At 44.2% G+C, this 17,906-nt stretch overlaps 1 protein-coding gene across 1 annotated transcript in view; it reads right to left on the bottom strand.

Annotated features, from left to right (window-relative positions):
• The window catches only part of DNHD1 (dynein heavy chain domain 1), a 792,986-nt gene that overhangs the window by 200,046 nt on the left and 575,034 nt on the right, over positions 1 to 17,906 (bottom strand). The window contains exons 29-30 of the mRNA XM_029601740.1: positions 17,427 to 17,529; positions 7,408 to 7,557 (exon numbers count right to left, since the gene is read on the bottom strand). Coding sequence (XP_029457600.1) covers positions 7,408 to 7,557; positions 17,427 to 17,529 — 253 coding nt within the window. The remainder of the gene's footprint in view (positions 1 to 7,407; positions 7,558 to 17,426; positions 17,530 to 17,906) is intronic.

The raw sequence follows: 17,906 nt of genomic DNA, 5'->3' as shown, positions 1-17,906 counted from the left end.
TCTGTCCTAAATTCAGCTGCACGACTAATCTTTCACCAAAGTCACTGCACCCATACCAGAACCCTTTCCTCTCTCTCATCTCCCCCTCTTACACTATTACATCCTGCTCCTCACAGGTCTCCCAGTGATCCATCTCTCTCTCTGCAATCTGTCCTAAATTCAGCTGCACGACTTATCTTTCACCAAAGTCACTGCACCCATACCAGAACCCTTTCCTCTCTCTCATCTCCTCCTCTTACACTATTACATCCTGCTCCTCACAGGTCTCCCAGTGATCCATCTCTCTCCCTGCAATCTGTCCTAAATTCAGCTGCACGACTGATCTTTCACCAAAGTCACTGCACCCATACCAGAACCCTTTCCACTCTCTCATCTCCTCCTCTTACACTATTACATCCTGCTCCTCACAAGTCTCCCAGTGATCCATCTCTCTCCCTGCAATCTGTCCTAAATTCAGCTGCATGACTTATCTTTCACCAAAGTCACTGCACCCATACCAGAACCCTTTCCTCTCTCTCATCTCCTCCTCTTACACTATTACATCCTGCTCCTCACAGGTCTCCCAGTGATCCAACTCTCTCCCTGCAATCTGTCCTAAATTCAGCTGCATGACTTATCTTTCACCAAAGTCACTGCACCCATACCAGGACCCTTTCCTCTCTCTCATCTCCTCCTGCTTACACTATTACACCCTGCTCCTCACAGGTCTCCCAGTGATCCATCTCTCTCCCTGCAATCTGTCCTAAATTCAGCTGCACGACTTATCTTTCACCAAAGTCACTGCACCCATACCAGAACCCTTTCCTCTCTCTCATCTCCTCCCTATTACACTATTACATCCTGCTCCTCACAGGTCTCCCAGTGATCCATCTCTCTCCCTGCAATCTGTCCTAAATTCAGCTGCATGACTTATCTTTCACCAAAGTCACTGCACCCATACCAGAACCCTTTCCTCTCTCTCATCTCCTCCCTCTTACACTATTACATCCTGCTCCTCACAGGTCTCCCAGTGACCCATCTCTCTCCCTGCAATCTGTCCTAAATTCAGCTGCACGACTTATCTTTCACCAAAGTCACTGCACCCATACCAGAACCCTTTCCTCTCTCTCATCTCCTCCCTCTTACACTATTACATCCTGCTCCTCACAGGTCTCCCAGTGATCCATCTCTCTCCCTGCAATCTGTCCTAAATTCAGCTGCACGACTTATCTTTCACCAGAGTCACTGCACCCATACCAGAACCCTTTCCTCTCTCTCATCTCCTCCTACTTACACTATTACATCCTGCTCCTCACAAGTCTCCCAGTGATCCATCTCTCTCCCTGCAATCTGTCCTAAATTCAGCTGCACGACTTATCTTTCACCAAAGTCACTGCACCCATACCAGAACCCTTTCCACTCTCTCATCTCCTCCTCTTACACTATTACATCCTGCTCCTCACAGGTCTCCCAGTGATCCATCTCTCTCCCTGCAATCTGTCCTAAATTCAGCTGCATGACTTATCTTTCACCAAAGTCACTGCACCCATACCAGAACCCTTTCCTCTCTCTCATCTCCTCCCTCTTACACTATTACATCCTGCTCCTCACAAGTCTCCCAGTGATCCATCTCTCTCCCTACAATCTGTCCTAAATTCAGCTGCATGACTTATCTTTCACCAAAGTCACTGCACCCATACCAGAACCCTTTCCACTCTCTCATCTCCTCCTCTTACACTATTACATCCTGCTCCTCACAGGTCTCCCAGTGATCCATCTCTCTCCCTGCAATCTGTCCTAAATTCAGCTGCATGACTTATCTTTCACCAAAGTCACTGCACCCATACCAGAACCCTTTCCACTCTCTCATCTCCTCCTCTTACACTATTACATCCTGCTCCTCACAGGTCTCCCAGTGATCCATCTCTCTCCCTGCAATCTGTCCTAAATTCAGCTGTATGACTTATCTTTCACCAAAGTCACTGCACCCATACCAGAACCCTTTCCACTCTCTCATCTCCTCCTCTTACACTATTACATCCTGCTCCTCACAGGTCTCCCAGTGATCCATCTCTCTCCCTGCAATCTGTCCTAAATTCAGCTGCATGACTTATCTTTCACCAAAGTCACTGCACCCATACCAGAACCCTTTCCTCTCTCTCATCTCCTCCCTCTTACACTATTACATCCTGCTCCTCACAAGTCTCCCAGTGATCCATCTCTCTCCCTACAATCTGTCCTAAATTCAGCTGCACGACTTATCTTTCACCAAAGTCACTGCACCCATACCAGAGCCCTTTCCTCTCTCTCATCTCCTCCTGCTTACACTATTACATCCTGCTCCTCACAGGTCTCCCAGTGATCCATCTCTCTCCCTGCAATCTGTCCTAAATTCAGCTGCATGACTTATCTTTCACCAAAGTCACTACACCCATACCAGAACCCTTTCCTCTCTTTCATCTCCTCCTGCTTACACTATTACATCCTGCTCCTCACAGGTCTCCCAGTGATCCATCTCTCTTCCTGCAATCTGTCCTAAATTCAGCTGCATGACTTATCTTTCACCAAAGTCACTGCACCCATACCAGAACCCTTTCCTCTCTCTCATCTCCTCCTGCTTACAATATTACATCCTGCTCCTCACAGGTCTCCCAGTGATCCATCTCTCTCCCTGCAATCTGTCCTAAATTCAGCTGCATGACTTATCTTTCACCAAAGTCACTACACCCATACCAGAACCCTTCCTCTCTCTCATGTCCTCCTGCTTACACTATTACATCCTGCTCCTCACAGGTCTCCCAGTGATCCATCTCTCTCCCTGCCATCTGTCCTAAATTCAGCTGCATGACTTATCTTTCACCAAAGTCACTGCACCCATACCAGAACCCTTTCCTCTCTCTCATCTCCTCCTGCTTACACTATTACACCCTGCTCCTCACAGGACTCCCAGTGATCCATCTCTCTCCCTGCCATCTGTCCTAAATTCAGCTGCATGACTTATCTTTCACCAAAGTCACTGCACCCATACCAGAACCCTTTCCTCTCTCTCATGTCCTCCTGCTTACACTATTACATCCTGCTCCTCACAGGTCTCCCAGTGATCCATCTCTCTCCCTGCCATCTGTCCTAAATTCAGCTGCATGACTTATCTTTCACCAAAGTCACTGCACCCATACCAGAACCCTTTCCTCTCTCTCTTCTCCTCCTCCTTACACTATTACATCCTGCTCCTCACAGGTCTCCCAGTGACCCATCTCTCTCCCTGCAATCTGTCCTAAATTCAGCTGCATGACTTATCTTTCACCAAAGTCACTGCACCCATACCAGAACCCTTTCCTCTCTCTCATCTCCTCCTCTTACACTATTACATCCTGCTCCTCACAGGTCTCCCAGTGATCCATCTCTCTCCCTGCAATCTGTCCTAAATTCAGCTGCATGACTTATCTTTCACCAAAGTCACTGCACCCATACCAGAACCCTTTCCTCTCTCTCATCTCCTCCCTCTTACACTATTACATCCTGCTCCTCACAGGTCTCCCAGTGATCCATCTCTCTCCCTGCAATCTGTCCTAAATTCAGCTGCATGACTTATCTTTCACCAAAGTCACTGCACCCATACCAGAACCCTTTCCTCTCTCTCATCTCCTCCTCTTACACTATTACATCCTGCTCCTCACAGGTCTCCCAGTGATCCATCTCTCTCCCTGCAATCTGTCCTAAATTCAGCTGCATGACTTATCTTTCACCAAAGTCACTGCACCCATACCAGAACCCTTTCCACTCTCTCATCTCCTCCTCTTACACTATTACATCCTGCTCCTCACAGGTCTCCCAGTGATCCATCTCTCTCCCTGCAATCTGTCCTAAATTCAGCTGCATGACTTATCTTTCACCAAAGTCACTGCACCCATACCAGAACCCTTTCCTCTCTCTCATCTCCTCCTCTTACACTATTACATCCTGCTCCTCACAGGTCTCCCAGTGATCCATCTCTCTCCCTGCAATCTGTCCTAAATTCAGCTGCACGACTTATCTTTCACCAAAGTCACTGCACCCATACCAGAACCCTTTCCTCTCTCTCATCTCCTCCTCTTACACTATTACATCCTGCTCTTCACAGGTCTCCCAGTGACCCATCTCTCTCCCTGCAATCTGTCCTAAATTCAGCTGCACGACTTATCTTTCACCAAAGTCACTGCACCCATACCAGAACCCTTTCCTCTCTCTCATCTCCTCCCGCTTACACTATTACATCCTGCTCCTCACAGGTCTCCCAGTGATCCATCTCTCTCCCTGCAATCTGTCCTAAATTCAGCTGCATGACTTATCTTTCACCAAAGTCACTGCACCCATACCAGAACCCTTTCCTCTCTCTCGTCTCCTCCTCTTACACTATTACACCCTGCTCCTCACAGGTCTCCCAGTGATCCATCTCTCTCCCTGCAATCTGTCCTAAATTCAGCTGCATGACTTATCTTTCACCAAAGTCACTGCACCCATACCAGAACCCTTTCCTCTCTCTCATCTCCTCCCTCTTACACTATTACATCCTGCTCCTCACAGGTCTCCCAGTGATCCATCTCTCTCCCTGCAATCTGTCCTAAATTCAGCTGCATGACTTATCTTTCACCAAAGTCACTACACCCATACCAGAACCCTTTCCTCTCTCTGATCTCCTCCTCTTACACTATTAAATCCTGCTCCTCACAGGTCTCCCAGTGATCCATCTCTCTCCCTGCAATCTGTCCTAAATTCAGCTGCACGACTAATCTTTCACCAAAGTCACTGCACCCATACCAGAACCCTTTCCACTCTCTCATCTCCTCCTGCTTACACTATTACATCCTGCTCCTCACAGGTCTCCCAGTGATCCACCTCTCTCCCTGCAATCTGTCCTAAATTCAGCTGCACGACTTATCTTTCACCAAAGTCACTACACCCATACCAGAACCCTTTCCTCTCTCTCATCTCCTCCTCTTACACTATTACATCCTGCTCCTCACAGGTCTCCCAGTGATCCATCTCTCACCCTGCAATCTGTCCTAAATTCAGCTGCACGACTTATCTTTCACCAAAGTCACTGCACCCATACCAGAACCCTTTCCTCTCTCTCGTCTCCTCCTCTTACACTATTACACCCTGCTCCTCACAGGTCTCCCAGTGATCCATCTCTCTCCCTGCAATCTGTCCTAAATTCAGCTGCACGACTTATCTTTCACCAAAGTCACTGCACCCATACCAGAACCCTTTCCTCTCTCTCATCTCCTCCTGCTTACACTATTACAACCTGCTCCTCACAGGTCTCCCAGTGATCCATCTCTCTCCCTGCAATCTGTCCTAAATTCAGCTGCATGACTTATCTTTCACCAAAGTCACTGCACCCATACCAGAACCCTTTCCTCTCTCTCATCTCCTCCTGCTTACACTATTACACCCTGCTCCTCACAGGTCTCCCAGTGATCCATCTCTCTCCCTGCAATCTGTCCTAAATTCAGCTGCACGACTTATCTTTCACCAAAGTCACTGCACCCATACCAGAACCCTTTCCTCTCTCTCATCTCCTCCCTCTTACACTGTTACATCCTGCTCCTCACAGGTCTCCCAGTGATCCATCTCTCTCCCTGCAATCTGTCCTAAATTCAGCTGCACGACTTATCTTTCACCAAAGTCACTGCACCCATACCAGAACCCTTTCCTATCTCTCATCTCCTCCTCTTACACTATTACATCCTGCTCCTCACAGGTCTCCCAGTGATCCATCTCTCTCCCTGCAATCTGTCCTAAATTCAGCTGCATGACTTATCTTTCACCAAAGTCACTGCACCCATACCAGAACCCTTTCCTCTCTCTCATCTCCTCCTGCTTACACTATTACACCCTGCTCCTCACAGGTCTCCCAGTGATCCATCTCTCTCCCTGCAATCTGTCCTAAATTCAGCTGCACGACTTATCTTTCACCAAAGTCACTGCACCCATACCAGAACCCTTTCCTCTCTCTCATCTTCTCCTCTTACACTATTACATCCTGCTCCTCACAGGTCTCCCAGTGATCCATCTCTCTCCCTGCAATCTGTCCTAAATTCAGCTGCACGACTTATCTATCACCAAAGTCACTGCACCCATACCAGAACCCTTTCCTCTCTCTCATCTCCTCCTGCTTACACTATTACACCCTGCTCCTCACAGGTCTCCCAGTGATCCATCTCTCTCCCTGCAATCTGTCCTAAATTCAGCTGTGTGACTTATCTTTCACCAAAGTCACTGCTCCCATACCAGAACCCTTTCCTCTCTCTCATCTCCTCCTGCTTACACTATTACATCCTGCTCCTCACAGGTCTCCCAGTGATCCATCTCTCTCCCTGCAATCTGTCCTAAATTCAGCTGCACGACTAATCTTTCACCAAAGTCACTGCACCCATACCAGAACCCTTTCCTCTCTCTCATCTCCTCCTCTTACACTATTACACCCTGCTCCTCACAGGTCTCCCAGTGATCCATCTCTCTCCCTGCAATCTGTCCTAAATTCAGCTGCACGACTTATCTTTCACCAAAGTCACTGCACCCATACCAGAACCCTTTCCTCTCTCTCATCTCCTCCTCTTACACTATTACACCCTGCTCCTCACAGGTCTCCCAGTGATCCATCTCTCTCCCTGCAATCTGTCCTAAATTCAGCTGCACGACTTATCTTTCACCAAAGTCACTGCACCCATACCAGAACCCTTTCCTCTCTCATCTCCTCCTGCTTATACTATTACACCCTGCTCCTCACAGGTCTCCCAGTGATCCATTTCTTTCCCCTGCAATCTGTCCTAAATTTAACTGCGCAACTTATCTATTGCCAAAGCCACTATGCTGATATAACCCCTCTTCTGAAGTCACTGCATTCGCTCCCTATCGTCTTCTTCATATAGTTCAATCTCCTCTTTCTCACCTACAAATGCTTTCGCTCTGTGGCTCCTCACTATCTCTTCTCTCTTATCTCTCTCCAACCCCTCCTCGTGCACTCTGCTCATCAGATAAGTCACTGCTATCTGCGCTTTTCTTCTCTATGCCAATTCCTGACTCCATGCTTTCCACGTGGCTGCACCGTGCTCTTGGAAAATCTTCCTGAGCTGGTGCGTCATGCTTCCTCTCTTGTCATGTTTAAATCCATCTAAAGACCCACCTTTTTGAAACAGTTTTTAAATCTTAGGCCTGATTGTCTGCTTTTAGTCTTGTTAAATAACTTTCTTTTCATTTTAACCATTGACTTGCTTTATGACATACCCCACGTCTCTGTCCTGTATGTTTATCTTATTAGATTGTAAGCTCTACAGAGCAGGGGCTATTTGTATGTTTGCACAATGCTGCATATGTTGTGTAGTGCTATACAAATGTGAAGTAGTAGTTAAGTAGTAGTAGTAGAGGTCCCTCACATGTCCTCACCTGGTCCAAATATTGCTGTGTGTTTACATGAAATACTTCCATTTGCCCCTCTAGGCTACTAACTATACTTTGATGGGAACTGCTCTGCTCCAGAAGATTAGATAGGTCAGCTTGACTCGCCTCCACTTGGCTCTGGAAAGGTTCTTTGTACTGGAAAAAGTGAAATAGGAGAGAGAAAAGGAAATGTTTATCAAATCTGCATGATATACAGGACCACAGGGCCAGATTAAGGTCAACTAATGCCCTAATCACAACTCAACAATGGTGCCCCCTTGGTTCTTCCATAGCTTATCTGACAAGACATTAAGATTCAATTACTGCTGAAATAATAGTTTAAAAATTTAGTTTTCTTCCAGGCCAGACGCCAGGCCAGACCCCATAACTATATTAAATATAAACTTTTATTTAACACTAAACAGCAGTAATCAATGCAAGCAAATTATTTACTTATAACTAGGAGGCAACAAAAAAAAATCGCAAACATTTTCAGCACTCTATGATGTCCCTCTTCAAGGGTGCCCTATGTACATGCATATGAATGCTTAATCCAAGGGTGTCTGCAGCTACTGCTGGGCTTCCCAAGGCAGCTGTTCAGACTCTGGGGTGATGGAGAGCTAGCGCTTATGCTTCTTGGCACAGGCTGTGAATTAATAATATGCTTCCTCCCTTCCAGTCGCCATTCTACAACATTGAACCTTGTGGATAGTGGTTCAATCTTTGGTTTCATACACACGCTGATGAGCCATATGGGGGAAATTCAGCCTAGATCTTTGGCAAAAAGGGATGGTTTGTCTGATGGCTGGGAAAAGGAGGTATGCGTTGGCTGGAATTGTTGATCCTTTGACCTCAGAGGAGGACCTTAGCCCCGCTGGACTTACTTCATTTGGATGGCAATGGCCTCGGAAAATGTTCTGGCCTGACCCTGCTGAACTGTATCAGGGATGATCTGCACATGATACAAAATTATTCACAGTAGTTAAATCATAAGTCGATTGTAATAAATTGCAGGAGGACCTTGTGAGGCTGGAAAATTGGGTGTCCATATGGCAGATGAAATTTTAATGTGGAAAAGTGCAAAGTGATGCATATAGGGAAAAATAACCCATGTTGTAGCTACATGTTGTTAGTTTACATTTTAGGAGTTACTTCCCAGGATAAAGATCTGGGTGTCATAGTTGATATTACATTGAAATCATCAGCTCAGTGTGCTGCGGTAGTTAAAAAAGCAAACAGAATGTTGGGAATTATTAAAAAGGGAATGGTGAATAAAACGGAAAATGTCATAATGCCTCTGTATCGCTCCATGGTGAGACCGCACCTTGAATACTGTGTTCAATTCTGGTCGCCGCATCTCAAAAATATATAGCAGCCCATTCTTATTTGAAGGACACCATACAGTTTTTGAATGAAATTAAGGCTATCTGGTTGGATTATAATGAATATGGGCTAGTGACTATGGACCTCCAGTCTTTATATATGCAGATACCACAAGAAGAAGCTATCAAAGTGGTGACCGAATGGTTGGTGAAAGAAAGAGGAGTGAGCCGGATTCTAATACCTTTTCTCATTCAATTGCTAGAGTTGGTATTAACCAACAATTATTTCAGATTTGGTGAGAAATTTTTAGGGATGTGAATTGTGTGCCCGATCATTTTAACAATCTGGATCGGCTGGGGGGAGAAAAAAATCTGATCGGCATGATTTTTTTGTAAAAATATCGTTTTTCTGAATAGTGCGCACTAACGCGAGTTAGTGTGCACTATCAAAAATTGTAACTTAATGGTTTTAAAGTAACATTTGAGGAAATGTTATTTAGCTAGATGTGCACACTAAGCCGCGCATGCTTGGTGCTGTCCCCCGTGGCCATTTTGCTTCCAGATATAGCATGCACTAGCCAGAAAGAGAAAAAAAGTGCCAGCAGGCTGCAGCAGTGACAGTGCCAGCAGTAGCCACTAGCCAGTAGCCAGTCTAGCCTCAGCCTGCTCTTTAAATTTAACCACTGTAAATATAATAAATTAATAATAAAGTTTTTTGTTTAGTTTTTCTATAGTATGTTAATGTTTTGAAGCTCAGGTTGCAAGTTTCTTTATTAAATGTTTTGTTTCACTAAAGTAGAATATAGAGAAGTACTTACTTTCATTTTATGTAAAGTTTCTTTAGTTTAATACACAAAGTACTTCATTTTATTTTATTCTACTCTAGTGAAAAAAAAGAAGTTTAGTTTAACACAGGAACTGCAAACTTGAGCACAGTGAATGGGGCGGGACGGGGGGGGGGGGGGTAAGAGGGATGTGAAGGGGGAGACATCCCCTGCATTCAGCAGCTCTGATTTTCTGAAGAGATCTGTCCTTCAGAGACCAGGGAGTGGGACTGCTTGGCCCTTCACCTCCCCCTTTCCCTTCCCTTTGTCAAGCTACCAACCGTTTCCATTTCCCATCCCCCATATATTAAACCATCACCTCAGTGGGAACCTTGGTAACATCAATAAATAAGAGGGCAGCCAATAGGAATACATATTCATTCCTAACTGACCTTAACTGACCTGAAAAGTGTCAAATTGCATCATTTTCTGTTAGTGCGCACTAACAATGGGTAGTGCGCACTAACTTCCTGTTAGTGATTAATGATTTTTTTACAATAAATCGGGGGAATTTCTATTGTATCGCACTCTTTAATGATTAATGACGATATTAAAAATATCGGACGATAATTTAAATCATTAAAAAACGATTCGCATCCTTAGAAATTTTACCATCAAGTGCATGGTATAGCAATGGGGTCATCACTGGCCCCATCTGTAGCGAATATCTATGTGGCTGAGTTTGAGCGACAACACATCTATCCATCCAAGTGGTGGTCAAAAATAATATATTGGTGTCAGTTCCAACTTACATTTTATCTCTTTCAGTGATCAGAAGAAAATCACCTATTTGGATGATTTTCACCACAAAATGATCAAGAGTTCACCACAAAATGATCGAGAGAAATACCCTCTTAAGATACCATAGTCATCATGCCCTTTCCTTAAAACAAGGACTACCGGTAAGTCAGTTCTTCCGGTATAGGAAAATATGTTCCACCAAAGAAGAATTTGAGAAGCAAGCAGAATGGTTGAAACAGAAGTTCAAACTTGGGGAATATCCAAGGAAAGTAATCAATAGAGCCTATAAGAGGGCTAAATACACTGATTGGGAACAACTTTTACAGTATCAAAACAAGAAAGATCAGACCAGATTAACATTCATACTGCCACAGAGTACAGCTACAGCTTTGATCATTGCTTCAATACGCAAACATTGGCACATTTTGTCAATACATAATGAATTTGAAGAACCACCCCTGATTGCCATGACTAGAGGACCAAATATTAAGGATATGGTGGTCCATGCAGACATTTTGAGAGGGACTGGACATGAGCTCCAGCAGGGCCAACATAGGGCATGTAAATGGTGTGATATGTGTGCAAACAAGATAGAAGATACAGAGTGGCAGGATCCCATTACAGGATATCATGTTACAAGGAGAAGGGATTCTAATTGTGCCTCCGAGAATGTGGTATATATCATACAATGCCCATGTCCAAAGAATTATGTTGGGAGAACATCGAGGGCCATTAAAACCAGATTAATAGCTGCACGGTTTCAGATGATGGTGAATGGCAAGGGGGGTAGCAGACTCCTCACATTTGATGAGAAGTATGGCAACTAAACTGTTATCCCTCAATGTCAAGGGGATCAACATGCCACATAAGCGTACCCTATTACAGCGGGAATTCCTTAGGCAAGGGGCGGGAATAGTCTTTATACAGGAAACGCACATTAGGAAACATCACCAAAAGTTATTGCACTTCCCGCAGTACCCAGATGCACTATGGGCAGCCAGTACAAAAACTTCTAAATATGCTGGGGTGGGTATACTTTTTGCGTCCTCTTTTGCGCACGAGGAGTTGTTTCATATCTGTGATCCCCAGGGGAGATTTGTGCTGGTTAAGATACATGTGGGCAAGCAGGTTTTCACACTGGTTAATGTATATTTTCCTAATGTTCATAAAACTCAATTTATTCGGGAGTTCAGAGATTTACTGCACAGGCATGTAGAAGGGGAACTTATCATCGGGGGAGACTTCAACTTTGTTCAGGTGCCATTGTTCGACTCCAGTTCCGGGAAGATTTCTGACCCCCAATCTAGGCACAGATGGAGTAAGATTATGGAGGACTGGAGCCTCGTGGATATCTGGAGGGCTAGATACCCAAAATCCAGGGCCTATACTTTCTACTCACATGTCCATAGCACATACACACGAATCGACTACTTCTTCATATCCAAGACATTACAGAACTCCATTATCCAAACTGACATTGACAACATCACCTGGTCGGACCATGCACTGGTTTGGCTGGTGTGTAATTTTAGAGATATGGACAAGGGATTTAGATCTTGGAGTCTCAATGACTGCTTGCTTAAAGACACTGCCTTTATAGGTCAACTGGACACCACGTTGAAAGATTACTTTCAGACTAACCAAACGGAGGATATGTCCCCGCTGGTTGTGTGGGAATGCTCCAAGGCAGTGGTCCGGGGGGTGTGCATTGCCCGGGCTGCGCATTGTAATCGGGAAAGGGAGAGTCAAAGGCAAGCTTGGCTGCAGGAATTGACTAAATTGACCCAAACTCACAGTCGAACCCAATCAGGTGTTATCTACCAACAAATTTTAACCCTTAAAGACAAATTATGGGCCTTGGATGACGCGGCAGTCAGTCACCAATTAATGCTTCTCAAGCATCAGTTTTATGAGGGAGGGAACAAGGCAGGAAAGTATCTGGCCAGGCAGTTAAAAGCGGCTCAATCTAGAACGACCATACCCAAGATACAGAAGGCCCCAGGGAATATGCTCACAGTGTCCAAGGAAATTAGGGAGGCCTTCACTGCCTTTTACTCTACCCTGTACACGCAGGACTCCAACATTAGGGAGGCGGAAATAGAGCGGTACTTAAATACGGTCCAGTTGCCGGTACTCAGTGAGCATTGGCAACATATGTTAGATAAACCGTTAGAAGTTGGGGAGGTTCTGGCTGCCATCAAGCAACTTAAACCTGGAAAAGCACCCGGCTTAGATGGCTTCACGGGAGGGTACTATCGTAAATTTGCTTCCCAACTAGCTGGCCCAATGACAGAGGCTTTTAATTCTCTACTTGAGGGTAAAACCTTAACGACCGAATCCAACACTGCTGGAATTACCGTTCTGGCGAAACCAGGGAGGGACCCTACTAAATGTAGCTCGTACCGCCCCATTTCGTTAATCAATATTGATTTGAAAATACTGGCCAGAGTTTTAGCGGCTAGGCTTAATGGGGTGCTTCCTGAATTGATCCATAACGATCAAGTGGGTTTTGTCCCGGGTCGCTTAGCAGCCGACAATGTACGGCGGATAGTTAACATTGTCGATTTAGTACATCAGCAGCAAATCCCAGCGGTGCTTTTAGCTTTAGATGCAGAAAAAGCATTTGATCTTGTCCATTGGGGTTTTTTTTTTAAAGTCTTGGGCAAAATGGGCTTTGGGAATGCTTTTATGATGTGGATACGGAAGCTTTACGAGGCTCCCATGGCCAGGGTTAAGGTTAATGGTGGATATGGTCCTCCCTTTGATATACAGCGGGGAACGAGGCAGGGTTGCCCATTGTCACCTCTGCTATTCGCATTGTTCCTTGAACCCTTTGCTACTAGGATACGTGAGATCGGGAATATTAAAGGGATCTGGGGTGGCAACGTTCAATCTAAAATATCACTCTTTGCCGATGATGTTATGATGACTCTCTCTGACCCTGAAGCATCACTGCAAGGAGTAATGGTAGAGCTACAGGGCTTCTCGGCGGTTTCCGGGATGCGCATCAATTATGATAAATCAGAAATACTTAATTTGACCCTCTCGCCTAATGTAGCGCATGACCTTAAAAACCAATTTCATTTTCTGTGGGCTCCCTCTTTTTTGAAATATCTTGGTGTTAAGATTGGGCCACACGTCCGCCAATTGTTTGCTTTAAATTATACTCCCCTGGTGACTACTATTCGCGAGAATTTACGTAGATGGGATCGTCAGATATTCTCCTGGATGGGTCGTTTGGCCATTATTAAAATGAATGTCCTCCCTCGTTTCCTGTACTTCTTCACCACTATCCCTCTCAGTTTACCATCTACCTTGCTCAAACAATGGCAGCATCTCATCTGTGGTTTTATTTGGCGGAAACGCCCCCCCAGGGTGGCGAGGTCTATTTTGTACTTACCTAAAGCTAGGGGAGGTTTACATCTATCTAACTTACTATGGTATTACTATGTGGCCCAGTTGCGCGCCATGGTGGCCCTCCATGGATCTAGGGATATTCCTCAGTGGGTGAGACTTGAGCAAGGGTTGCTAGGCTCTTTTCCTATTACGGCGTTGCCGTGGCAACCTAGTGCCACGTGGGGCAAATTTGAATATTATCCATTTGCTTTGCGTACTACAATGCAGATATGGCACCGATGGAAATCTAAATTGGTGGGCCCTGAACACCATTCCTTGTTAACCCACTTATTTACCAATACTGCAGTGCCCAGTTCAGAGCGCTCTGCAGGCCATGCAGAGTGGCGGAGGTCTGGGGTAATACGCTTGGAACATATGTTACAACAGGGTAAGGTGCTCTCCAGAACGCAACTCAGCGATATGCACCCTGGTAGCACTTTGGATTTTCTATTGTATGCTAGGATATCGTCCTTCCTTCATACTGGTATACGAAGGGGTACCTTGAGGTCTAAAAACACTCTATTTGAAACTCTTTGTCAGCATGCCTCGTTTATAAAGGGAATTATATCCAAAGTCTATACAATGTTTAATAATATAACACAGGTGGTCCACAAATATAGGGCATTATGGGATTTAGACTTCCCGGGCTGCTTGGATGACAAGGACTGGGATATTATTTATACAATAGCTGGCAAATGTTCGATATCTGTGGGTCTCCAAGAGAATTGTTACAAAATGCTTTATCGCTGGCACTATACACCCCAAGCTTTACACAGATTCTACCCCCATATTTCAGATTGCTGCTGGAGAGGTTGTGGGGACCAGGGTACATATCTACATATATGGTGGTCATGTCCCAGAATTCAGGGTTATTGGCAGGGATTGTTACAATGGATCTCCCAAATGTTAAATGTGCCTTGCGTGGCACAGCCCTGGCATGTCTTATTAGGTGTGCCTATGCCTGAACAAAGTACAACAACTCAGAAATTGGTTTTGGAAATCTTTATTGCAGCTCGGACAGAGTTGGCTATAAACTGGAAACAAATTACGATCCCTTCTCTTGCGGCAGTACAGCATCGCCTTTTCTCACTATACCAACTGGGCAGACTTACTGCTGTCCACCAGAATCGTTTACCTTCTTTTCAGGCTATATGGAGTCCTTACCAAAAATGGATTGCTGATCATAATAACACCTGAGGCTTATAGCTTCCGCAGCGTTCAGCTCACTCACTAGATGATGGTACCAGTTATCGCCTACCACGTAACCACATATTGTACTTTTTGAAAGTCACATACCAGTGTGGGGTGGGGTGGGGGGAGGGGGTTGGGGGGGGCTTCTATGGTTCATATGTTTATTATGTTCAATCGGGGCATTGGCCTTCTCAGTTTAATTGCCAAATGCAGTTTGCTACTGTTTATGCTGCTGTAACTTTCTTGTCTTCTAGCAATGCTGTACTGCACTGGCATGGTTATTTCGTTATTGTTTGTTATCTATTCTATTGTACCACATGTTTTGTCACTATGGTATGTTGATGGCAGCCTGTAATTTGCATATTGGTGTTTGTTGTGGCCTGCAAATAAAAACAGATTATACACAAAAAAAAAACCAAACCAGATTAATAGAGCACAGGTCGAGGATCAAAACTAGAACAATGGAGGCCCCGATAGTTGCCCATTGCATAAACCTAAATCATCAGTTTGACCAGCTTAGATGGACAATCATTGATATTATGGATGAAAATCCATGAGGTGGAGATCAGAAGAAAAACTTAAACTATTGTGAACAGCATTGGATTTTCAAGCTGAAAACTGTGACACCCATTGGGTTGAATGAAGAAATCGAATGGGCTTCATTGATATAACTTTATTTGTTGAACAACACTGCACAGGAGGTATTTAATTCAGCTGTTCAGTCTGAATGAATGTGAGTAGATGACAAATATGATGATGTATGACCTGGAGACTCTCCATTGGTGGAATTTCGATCTGCTGACCTTTTAAAAAAAGCATTTTGTAAGTAAGTTTGTTAGAAAACACCATTCATTTTGAGAGAAGATACCCGACAGTGAGGAGAAAAGACACAACGTGGACTCCCCTGATGAAGAAAAGTTTGCTTTTTGAAACATGGCCATGTTGGGAGAACCTGACAGATAAGTGATTGCGGGATACTTGAAGTTAAAAACCCTTATGGCATTTGAAAAAGTTTAAATAGCGTGCTCAGATGATTTAAGTGATTCTAGTAGATTGTAAAGAACAAGTTTAAAATCCTCTCGGCGTTTGAAAAAGTTTAAAATAATTCACAGTAGTGCCCAGTGGGAGAACGGGACACTCGAAGTAGTTTAAGAGACTTTCAGTTTGTTTGTAAAAACGTTGAGCGGCGTGAATAGCCTATATGAACAGCATGTAAACAGCTACAACAGTTTTGAGCACATAGTCAATTGAAGTTGGTATACATAAAGCGGAGAGAATAATTCACAGCAGTGTCTAGTAGGAGAACTTGACAGAGAAGTGGTTTAAAAGATTCTTAGCTTGTTTGTGAATAAGTTAAACACACTGTTCATATAAGGAGCCTCAACAGCCTTGAATGCATAATCAATTAAAGCTGGTGCATACAAACGGAGATATTGGGAGAATCTGACAGATGAGTGATTGTGGGATACTTTAAGTGGTTGAAAAGTTAAAAATCCTTATGGCGTTTGAAAAGGTTCAAACAGCGCGTTCAGCTGATTTAAGTGACTTGTAGATTGTGAAGAAAAGTCAAATATCCTCTTGGCGTTTGAAAAGGTTTAAAACAGTGTGCTCAGCTGATTTAAGTGACTCAAGTATTGCATAATTCACAGCAGTGCCTAGTGGGAGAACGGGACACCCGAAGTGGTTTAAGAGACTTTTAGTTTGTTTGCGAAAAAGGTGAGCGGCATGAATAGCCGACATGAACAGCATGTAAAGAGCTACAATAGTTTTGGGACATTTGAAGTGATTTAAAAGATTCTCAGCTTGTTTGTGAAAAAGGTAAACACACTGTTCATATAAAGAGCCACAACAGCTTTGAACGATAGCCAATTGAAGTTGGTATATATAAACGGAGATATCATCAGTACTGAGCACTAAGCTAATTTTATGTCAACGAGTTAAATACATAAAGAGTTATATATAAAAATGCATTAATAAAATAACAAAATAATAAACAAAGAAACATTTAATAAAATTCAAAACTGAAAGTGGGAGGGAGGTAAGTTTATGATTATAATCAAATAAATACTGTAGTAAGGCCGTGGAGGCATGCAACAGAAAAAGTATGAAACTTACCTCATCCCACATTAAAAATGTATTATTTGTTTTTTAAAAAAAGAAAAAATTATTGTATCATTGGAGGGTGGGGTACTTTTGGGGTTAATCTTTGGATTTTGATCTCACCTTAAGCGGAAATATTTTTGTTAGATTATGGAAAACAGTATAGCAGAAGGCAGAGGCCAAGGATGATACTCTGTATTCGGGGCATGAGCCCTGTGTGCCCAGTGCTGTTGCCAGCTCTGGATCCTGCCCAGCTTGCAAGCAGTACTGAACAGAAAATTGCTATTGTACAGCAGAGTCTCTGATAAGTTCAAATAAAAGCAGCAGAAAGAGCAATAAATCTCTTTCTTCCTCTCAGGAGTGGAAAAAGCCTGAAAAATCCACGAGAATTAGTGAGGAAGATGAATAAAGCTAGAAAGAAGCAGAAAGGGAAAAGGGGAAACGTTCCTACCTTCCGAGTGTCCACTAATTCCTGTAACTGAGACTCTGCTTTCTTCCTGTACATTTCAGCTTCATCGCCAATTATTTTCGCCTTATTCAAAGCCTTCATCAATCTGAACAAAAGAAAGAAAGTGTGAAAGAGCCTCCACAATTCAAACACTAGCCAGACACAGGCCAATAACTAGGCGGACGCCCAACTTACTGGGTCATTGGCCCAGTGCTTCTCAACCTTTTTCATTTCATGGCACACTTTTCAGTTTGCAAATTTAGCACACTTCTCACTTTTTCTCCCAGCAGCAGGAGGAAAGCAGCACTTTCTACCTGTGCGCCCTCATTCTGCACCTGCAAGATTGCATCAGATTGAAGCTGGCCAAGGCATTGTTGCTCTGATCACCACATTTCAGCCTGGTGAGTCTGGGACTCTTGTGCTCAGAGGAAGTCTGCTGGCCTGTCCTCCATGGAAAATTGAGGCAATCTACTCTCAAAACAT

Source organism: Rhinatrema bivittatum, chromosome 5 (genome assembly GCF_901001135.1).
Source record: "Rhinatrema bivittatum chromosome 5, aRhiBiv1.1, whole genome shotgun sequence".
Classification (NCBI taxonomy): domain Eukaryota; kingdom Metazoa; phylum Chordata; class Amphibia; order Gymnophiona; family Rhinatrematidae; genus Rhinatrema; species Rhinatrema bivittatum.
This window is presented reverse-complemented; position numbering and strand designations above follow the sequence as displayed.